The sequence below is a fragment of the Talpa occidentalis genome, unplaced genomic scaffold, assembly GCF_014898055.3.
Source record: "Talpa occidentalis isolate TD23 unplaced genomic scaffold, MPIMG_talOcc4v2.1 talOcc4.12, whole genome shotgun sequence".
Classification (NCBI taxonomy): Eukaryota; Metazoa; Chordata; class Mammalia; order Eulipotyphla; family Talpidae; genus Talpa; species Talpa occidentalis.
Genome location: NW_023601212.1, coordinates 85543914 through 85553326, shown reverse-complemented (window position 1 = coordinate 85553326; position 9413 = coordinate 85543914). Strand labels below are relative to the sequence as shown.

General features: G+C 58.1%; 1 protein-coding gene across 4 annotated transcripts; it reads left to right on the top strand.

Annotated features, from left to right (window-relative positions):
* Window positions 1–25: 25 nt before the first annotated feature.
* On the top strand, window positions 26–9384 carry ZNF646 (zinc finger protein 646). 4 transcript variants are annotated; one of them, XM_037507189.2, is made up of 3 exons: window positions 26–348; window positions 2033–7440; window positions 8698–9384. In XM_037507189.2, the coding sequence occupies exons 2-3, from the start codon at window positions 2115–2117 to the stop codon at window positions 8817–8819; spliced, it is 5448 nt and encodes a 1815-aa protein (XP_037363086.1). In that variant the 5' UTR covers window positions 26–348; window positions 2033–2114; the 3' UTR covers window positions 8820–9384. The 4 variants fall into 4 exon arrangements, with proteins under 4 accessions (XP_037363086.1, XP_037363085.1, XP_037363084.1 ...); XM_037507188.2 differs by lacking the exon at window positions 26–348 and adding an exon at window positions 356–667; XM_037507187.2 differs by lacking the exon at window positions 26–348 and adding an exon at window positions 675–920.
* Window positions 9385–9413: the final 29 nt, after the last annotated feature.

Below are 9413 nucleotides of genomic sequence, written 5' to 3'. Positions count from 1 at the left end.
GGGGCCGCGAGCGGAAGTGGAAGGAGCTCTCCTGGCTACCGAGGAAGGCAGAGTTTACCCGAGCTCCCCCAGCCGAAGGGGGCGAGAAGCATCTTGCCGGGTCTCAGTGGGTGCGAGTGGCAGGGGACGTCGGGCAGGTCCCGGTGTGACCCGGCTATCGCGAGCCTGGGGCCAGCTCATCCAGGACTGGAGGGTGGGAGGACAGAGAGGCCATGCTCGGGATCGGTACACCCGAACCCCGCCTGTATTCCATAACATTTCCTTTAACAGCGAGGAGTGAATGAATCGACTCCCATCTGCCTTGAGCTTTTCAGGGAGCCCCACGAAAAGTGTCGCCAAATTACTCAGGTCAGGGCTGCAGAACCCTTTTTCCCCTCCTCTGTGTCCAATCAATATGCACCGGAACGATTTTCGCTGCCCCTGCCGGAAGTGTGGCTGAGGGGGCGGGTTACGACGCAGCGCTCTGACCTACGGGGGCGGGGTCGGTGCCGCGTTTGAGCTAATGCTCGCCGATTACCGGAAGTGTGTCTGTGTGGAACGGCACTTGGAGGCGGGACAGGATATGTTCCCGAAGGCGGAGGTTTCGCGGGGAAGCTTTTGCGGCCAGGACACTTCCTGTTTCCTAGTAACAATAGGAAGTGTCCGCGGACCCGAGGCTAGACTCTTGGTTCGTGCCAGCTGCGCCCACTTTCCTTTACCTCCTTCCTTTCCCTCCTCCTCCTTTCCCCCTTTCTCTCCCCTCTCACTTCCCAGGAGCCCTGGCAGAGTGTGGTGTGTGGAAGCGCGAGAGTCCCCGTACAGCCACCCCTTGGGGCGCGCGGCTGCAGTTAGGGTGAGGGTCCCATTGCGCAGGCGCGCTCCCGTTCGCGGTCCCCAACGGACGCACCCGCGGCGGGAGCGAGAAAGGGCCACCGTGTGAGGTAGGGGTCCTAAGAGTCACTTGGCAGAGATGAGTAAGGCGAAAGGACCTGGCTGGTGCTTAATTAGGAGAGGGGATTCTTGAGCGAAAGGGCTTTGTGAGGTGAGAAATTACGGAGCAGGTTCAAAAAGGGGATTTAGTGTCGGAGATAGGAGTTTATTGGGATCCCATGGGAGTGAGGAATCATAGTGAGAGAAGGCCAAGGGGGCATAGGCGTGGGGAGCAACTATGGAGAGACAAGGGCTTTGGAAAGAAGATTGCCAGAGTCAGTGAGTTTGCTCTTGTGTAAACTTGTGTTGTGAGGATTCAGTGACACAATGCGTAAGCTCTGGACAGTGGTGGATGGTATCGCTGTTAGCATGCTTTGTTGTCATCATCAGTGTTTGAGAGGAGGTAGAAGAAAAATGAGAAGGGATAGTAAGGATGGGAGGAATGGGAAAGGAATAGGTAGGGGGTGCAGACCAACCAAAACTGGGATGGAATTTCCAAGATGGAATATAGTTTGGGTTTAGGGGAAGAAGGTGAAAGAAATGGTCAAGAGACTCTTGGAAAGAAGACCTTCTGGCCCTGAAAGCAATAGGGGAGGGGAACAAGCCACCTCATTCTCTGAAGAAAGCCTCTTAAGCCCTCAGCTATCAACTGGAGAAAGAGGCTGCTTTTTTAGTACTGTAGGCTACTCTTTTTAGCCAAGGCATCAAGGAGTGAGGAGGACTGGACTTTTATAATTGAAGGTTCTAAAAAAGGTTCAGATTTCCTTTAAGAGATCACAGAAGATAGGTTCGGTTTGTTTCAAAATTACAGAGCATAGAGTTAGGTACCGTAAGGGTTTTTGGATTTGGTCTAAAGAGCAAGATAATTGACCTATGACTAGAGGTACGTTGTATTCCTCTAGACTTGAGCCTGAGCTAGGCCTAGAAGAGTTTCCATATTTGTGGAACTTGTGTGCAAGGAGGCCTTGAATGATGATGCTTCAAGATTAGAACCAGTGGGAAGCAGGTTTGTAGGCATGGATGCTTGGGGAAACTTTCTGACCTCTGGTGAACTTGTTGCTGATAGAACCAAGAGACAAAGTTGGTTCAGGCCTGCCTTCTGACCATTGCCTCCTCTTCCTAGGCCTTGGCCCCTCCACCAGAGGAAGATGCTGCTGCCATCTGCCTGCTCTTCCTGAACCTCCAGGCTTCTGTCACACTGCCCCATGGAGGACGTTCCCACCTCACTCAGCTGCTCTGACTGTCAGCGCCACTTTCCTAGCCTCCCCGAACTATCACGGCACCGTGAATTACTCCACCCATCTTCCAGTCAGGACAGTGAGGAGGCTGACAGCATCCCTCGACCCTACCGCTGTCAGCAGTGTGGGCGGGGCTACCGTCACCCAGGGAGCCTGGTCAACCACCGCCGGACCCACGAGACTGGCCTTTTTCCCTGTACCACCTGTGGTAAGGACTTCACCAATCCCATGGCCCTCAAGAGCCACATGAGAACTCATGTTCCTGAGGGACGCCGAAGGCGCAGGCCGCCCCGCCCAAAGGAAGCCGCGCCACACCTCCAGGGTGAGATGGTGTCCACTGATTCCTGGGGCCAGAGGCTTGGCCCTGTGGAAGGCTGGGAAAACCAGAAAAAGCATCCTGAAGAGACATCTGGCTGTGAGTCTGGGCCTGATCCCGCAGCAGCCCTGGGCACTTGGGAAGATCCCACTACCAGACAAAGAGAAGGCTGGGAAAACCAGCCAGATCCTGAGGACGGTGCAGAGGACTGGGGACCCACCACCAACTCTGCCAAAGCACCACCACTCCCCACCCCAGCCAGCAGCCTCCTTAGCAATTTGGAACAATATTTGGCTGAGTCAGTAGTGAATTTCACGGGGAGCCAGGAGCCCACCCAGTCCCCTCCTGCTGAGGAGGAACGGCGGTACAAGTGTAGTCAGTGTGGCAAGACCTACAAGCATGCTGGGAGCCTCACCAATCACCGCCAGAGCCACACCCTGGGCGTCTACCCTTGTGCCATCTGCTTCAAGGAGTTCTCTAACCTCATGGCTCTGAAGAACCATTCCCGACTCCATGCCCAATATCGGCCTTACCAGTGTCCTCGTTGCCCCCGCGCCTTCCGCCTTCCCCGAGAGCTGCTGGAACACCAGCAATCCCATGAGGGGGAGCGGCAGGAACAGCCGTGGGAAGAGAAAGGGATGCCTACCACCAATGGGCACATAGACGAGAGTAGCCGGGACCAGCTCCCTAGTACACAGATGCTGAACGGCTCTGGGGATCTCAGCACCTCTGGGGAGCTGGAGGACAGTGGCCTGGAGGAGTATCGACCTTTCCGCTGTGGGGACTGTGGCCGTACCTACCGCCATGCTGGGAGCCTCATCAACCATCGCAAGAGCCACCAAACAGGTGTGTACCCCTGCTCCATTTGTTCCAAGCAGCTGTTCAATGCAGCTGCCCTCAAAAACCATGTGCGGGCTCATCACCGACCCCGGCAAGGAGCTGGGGAGGATGGGCAACCATCAGTGCTGTCAGCACCTCTACCTTTGGCTGAGAGCACCCCCAAAGAGAAAGCATGCCCCACTACCTCCCTGGACCACCGCCCCTATAAGTGCAATGAGTGTGGTCGGGCTTACCGCCACCGGGGCAGCCTGGTAAACCACCGCCACAGCCATCGAACAGGAGAATATCAGTGCTCACTCTGTCCCCGCAAGTACCCCAATCTTATGGCCCTGCGCAACCATGTGCGGGTACATTGCAAAGCAGCTCGCCGCAGTGCAGGCCCAGGAACTGAGCGTCCCCCTACCCACCTCAAAGTGGAGCTTCCACCTGACCCGCCGGGAGTAGAAGCAGCCCCACACATCGATCTGGAGCATGGGTGCAAACATGAAGAGGAAACCACTGAGATCCCCCCAGCCGCAGACAGGACAGCACCACAGATACGTAATGTGTGTGGGCTGCTCTTTGATGACCCCAAGAGCCTTGAACATCATGGCCAGACCCATGGGGAAGGGGAAAACCACAAGACAGAGACCAGGGTGTCACCTCCTCGGACATTTGCCTGTCGAGACTGTGGCAAGAGCTACCGTCACTCAGGCAGTCTTATCAACCACAGACAGACCCACCAGATAGGAGACTTCAGTTGTGGGACCTGCGCCAAGCACTTCCACACCATGGCAGCCATGAAGAACCACTTGCGACGCCACAGTCGACGGCGGAGCAGGCGGCACCGGAGGCGAACTGGCAACGTGGGTGGTGGGGGAGAAGCCAAACTCCCATCAGGCGGGAGCTGGGCCCAGAAATCAGTGGAAGATAATGAGGGCCTGGATTGTCCCCAAGACCCTGCCGGGCAAAGTCCTGTTGTAGCTGAAGACACCTTGGAGAGTGATGGGGACTGTTTGCAGGCCAGATTCAAAAGGGACAAATGTGGGCTCGAGAGCGGTGAGGCATGTTTCCAGGGTGATAAAGAAAGCAGAAGCACTGAGGAAGGACTGGAAAGAAAAGAGGCCTGTTTCCTTGACAACTTGGACCTCCCAGGCCATGAGGAAGGTGATGGGACTCGCTTCTGTGATGGCCTCATTGGGGTGGATGAAGACCAGAAACCAGCCTCTGGTCAGCCCAGCTTCTCTTCCCCCTCAGGCGAAGCTGTCCCTAGCTGGCAGGCTGAGGTCTCCCATACGTGTGCTGACTGTGGGCATTCTTTCCCCCATGCCACTGGCCTCCTGAGCCACAGACCCTGCCACCCACCTGGCATCTATCAATGTTCCCTCTGCCCAAAGGAGTTTGACTCCCTGCCTGCTCTGCGTAACCACTTCCAGAACCACAGGCCCGGGGAGGCAGCCTCAGCACAGCCTTTCCTCTGTTGCCTCTGCGGCATGATCTTCCCTGGGCGGGTGGGCTACAGGCTTCACCGGCGCCAGGCCCATGACTCCTGCGGCATGACTGAGGGCTCTGATGAGGAGGGGGACGAGGAAGGAGCAGCTGGGGCAGCCTCCACTGGTAGCCCCCCACTGCAGCTCTCGGAAGCAGAGCTGCTGAATCAGCTGCAGCGGGAAGTGGAGGCGCTGGATGGAGCGGGTTATGGGCACATCTGTGGCTGCTGCGGTCAAACCTATGATGACCTGGGGAGCCTGGAACGTCACCACCAAAGTCAGAGTTCTGGGAACACCACCGACAAGGCTCCCATCCAGATGGGAGAGTCAGGTAATGCCACGGGGATGGCTGCAGATGGTGTCTCTGAGGGCACAGCGATCTCTCTCTCTGGGGCGGGTGGAGAAACAAAGTCTGGCGAGGGAATAGGCACCACAGCTGCAGACAGTTTGTGCATGCAGGGGGGGGAATGTTCTCTGGAGACCCAGCCCCGCCCCTTCCGCTGCAACCAGTGCGGCAAGACCTATCGCCACGGGGGCAGCCTGGTGAACCACCGCAAGATCCACCAGACCGGAGACTTCATCTGCCCTGTCTGCGCCCGCTGCTACCCCAACCTCGCTGCCTACCGTAATCACCTGCGAAACCACCCGCGCTGCAAAGGCTCTGAGCCCCAGGTGGGGCCCATCCCAGAGGCAGGAGGCAACAGTGAGTCCCAGAACATGGCATCAGAGGGGCTGGGGCAGGAAGTGGGGAAGCTCCAGGAAGAAGTTAAGTTGGAGCCCCTGGAGGAGGTGGCAGGGGTGAAAGAGGCGTGGGAGGAGACCACTGTGAAGGGGGAGGAGGTGGAACCGAGGTTGGAGACTGCAGAGAAAGGCTGCCAGACCGAGGCCAGCTCTGAGCGGCCCTTCAGCTGCGAGGTGTGTGGCCGGTCGTACAAGCATGCCGGCAGCCTCATCAATCACCGGCAGAGCCACCAGACTGGGCACTTTGGCTGCCAGGCCTGCTCCAAAGGCTTCTCAAACCTCATGTCCCTCAAGAACCACCGGCGCATCCATGCGGATCCCCGACGTTTCCGCTGTGAGTGTGGGAAGGCCTTCCGCCTGCGGAAACAGCTGGCTAGCCACCAGCGGGTCCACGCTGAGCGGAGTGCTGCTGGGGGCACCCGAAAACTGCCTCGGGAAGATCGGCCCTTCCGCTGTGGGCAGTGTGGGCGGACCTACCGCCATGCTGGCAGCCTCCTGAACCACCGACGCAGCCATGAGACGGGCCAGTACAGCTGTCCCACCTGCCCTAAGACCTATTCCAACCGCATGGCCCTGAAGGACCACCAGAGGCTGCACTCGGAGAGCCGGCGGCGGCGCGCAGGGAGATCCCGGCGGGCAGCTGTGCGCTGTGCCCTCTGTGGCCGGGGCTTCCCTGGCCGGGGATCCCTGGAGCGGCACCTGCGAGAGCATGAGGAGGCCAGAAGTGGTCGTGAGAGCCCAAGTGGCACCCAGGGCAGTGAGGAGAAACTGGCTGATGACCAGGGACTAGAGGACAGATTGGGGGGTGTTGAGTCAGTACCCCAGCTGGAGGATGGAGCAGCGAGGCCAGGGGAGCAGAGTCAGAGCCTGGTCGGGGCAGCTGGTTCAGAAGCCACAGAGCCGATGTCCTGGGGCACGGGGAAAGCAGATGGGTGGCGAGGAGACAGGGGAGCAGTGAATCATGATGAAGATTGGGTTCTTCGGGGTCATGTGCTGACCAAGCCAGAAGATGAGTCAGGGGACAGTGTCCCCAGGAGCCCCTGCCACTTTGCCGACAGCCAGCCCAACGGACCTCGTCTGAGTCACATGGACAGCTGGGACAGTGGAGACAACAACCCTCAGCTCCAGCCAGAGAGCCACCTCTTTTCTTGCAGCCATTGTGGCAAGGCCTGCCAATCAGAAGGCCTCTTGAACCACCACAGCACCCACAAGACAGACCGCCACTATTGCCTGCTCTGCTCCAAGGAATTCTTGAGTCCTGTGGCCACCAAGAGCCACAGTCACAATCACATAGCTGCCGAGACCTTAGCCTGCCCTGACTGCGGCAGGGCCTTTCAGTCCCACCATGAACTAACAGACCACCTGCAGACTCATGCTAAGGGCCTCAATCAGGTGCCACACCAGATAGAGGCCAGACATCCCAAAGCTGGGACTGTGGAGGATAACGTGGCTCTCCCTGGCCCAGGGAATGCCCAGGACGTCCCAACAGAAAGCCCCAGGACCCCAGGAGAGAATGCCAGGAGAGCTAATGGAGGGCAAGAAGTCAAGTCCACAGTGGCTGAAGAAGAGGAGCGGCCCTTCCGCTGTGCCCAGTGTGGGCGTTCCTACCGTCATGCCGGTAGCCTGCTGAACCACCAGAAGGCCCATACCACTGGACTCTATCCCTGCTCCCTCTGCCCCAAACTTCTACCCAACCTACTGTCCCTTAAGAACCATGGCAGGACCCACACGGACCCAAAGCGCCATCGCTGCAGCATCTGTGGCAAGGCCTTCCGGACAGCCGCCCGCCTGGAGGGTCACGGGCGAGTCCATGCACCCCGGGAGGGGCCCTTCACCTGCCCCCATTGTCCCCGCCACTTCCGTCGCCGAATCAGCTTCCTGCAGCACCAGCAGCAGCACCAGGAGGAATGGACAGTGGCCAGATCTGGTACGGGGGCATGAGTGGGCTTGGGCAGAGGATTGAGGGGCCCTGAGGAGGCGGGTCCACGGTGGAGGGCACAATCTGGCCCCGAGGCAGGTGGCAGTGCAGGGTGAGGGTCGTGAGGGTCGCGTGGGTTCTGAGAGGCGGCTGGCACTTGGATGTGGAGTGGGAAAACCAGTTTGTGAATGCTGCCTTTTGAGCATCTGAGACGAACCCCCCTAGTCAGGTACATAGTGGGACAGGGTGGGGTAGTCATGGGCAGAGGTGGAGGCAGGTGTCGGCTGCTCAGCTGGGCCAAGATCAAAGAGGAGTGGTCTTGTTTTCGTGGGGAGGTCACGGGGTTCCATCTCGCTGCTCCGTCTGGAAACCCTGCTGATCAGCCACTGAACGCTTCCCAGAGAAAAAGATGGCCTAGGTTCTTCCCGGGAGTAGGCAGGGAGCCAGGGAATGCAGAGTGGGTGTGGGAGGCACCCTCAGACTAAGGCTGCAGAGCTGATTTGTCCAGGGAAACTGGGTCACGGGTTGGCACCCAGCGCCCGTCCCTCTTCCCCGCGTCCTCTTTCAGTCCTCGCCTGTTCGCGTGGATGCTAGACCTTTGGTCCTGCCCTACCAGCGTGGCCCTCTCCTCCTCTTTAACCAGCTCTTCCCTCTCTGCTGTCGATCTCCTTTTTAGTGCCCAACTAAACCGCCTTTCCACCTGCATACCCCTCCCCGCCAGCACACCTTTAACTGGAGGACTGAGTCACGGATAATTGTTTCTTTGAAGCCAGGCCTTGCTGTAGCAACAACAGTCATTAGCCCCTATCTCCCATCTATCAGAAAGTCACCTCCACCCCACCCTGTTGGAGGAGGAGGCTGCAGAATTGGGGGACAGCTTGTCCCCTCAGCAGGCCCCGGGCTCACAGTCTCCACCTCCTCTAGAGACTTGTGGCCTTTGTGCAGGGACAAAGTGCCATTGTGCCATTTAGTGGCACCAAGGGTGGGTGCCCTGAGTTGGCATGCTCTTGACCGGAGACAGCCAGGGGAAAGGGAGGTTCCCGAGAGGGCTATAGAGATGACTTTCAGGATAGAAGATTTCTTGTGACCTCAAGGGAATGAGTAAGGAGCAAGTTAGCCGGGACTGGGAACATAAATTGGGTGTCCTGATTTCTCATACAGGCCTCTGGGACCACGGGCAGGGAGGGGAATGGCCTGTAGGGCTGGGGAGGGGGTATAAGCTGTGTGGGGTTTGCCCCCTCAGTGACCTCCTCTCTCTCTCCCTAGGAGCCCCAAAGGCATCAGCGGCGGGCAGAGGGGATTTGTCACTGCCCCCTCCACCCACCCCCACGACCCCACTCATGGACCCTTCACCCCAGTGGCCTGCAGACCTCAGCTTCTCCCTCTGAACTTCAAGTCTCCAAAGATCAGAATACGGGGTGGGGTGGGGTGGGGGGTTGCAGGGAAAGGCTTGATCTCCATATTTTGCTCAGGAGTAGTTTGGGCACCCCCATCTCTTTTCTCCTCTCTCCTGAGAAGAGGACCCAGATCTGGCTTCTTTCCCAAGGAGGGCTGAGGGGTTGGTTCCTCGGGACCTTGAAGGTGCTCCTTCCCGCAGCCTGTCACCATGTTCTTCCCTATGACTGGCCCTGCAAGAAACCTGGTGCCAGGCTCTGCCAGGCGCTGGGCCCGCTCACCAGCCAGCTTTGGACACCAGAGAGAGGCAAATTCCAGAGAGCCACAGGTGGGAAGGTGGCCTGTGGAAGGGGAGCCTTTTGCTACAATTTGTAACTTATTTTCTAAAGTCTATTTTGTAACAATTTATTTAAGTTTTAAAAAAAGGAAAACTGCCCCCTCCCCTCCAAAAAAAGAAATTTTCAAAGTATGGGCCTGGTGTGGTTGTATCTCAGGGGATGAAAAATTAGGGAAGCCCGGAACGCCTGCGTCAGAAAGAAGAGCTGGGTGTGGGGCGCACCCCCAGACGACATCCTGTCCTGCAGGGT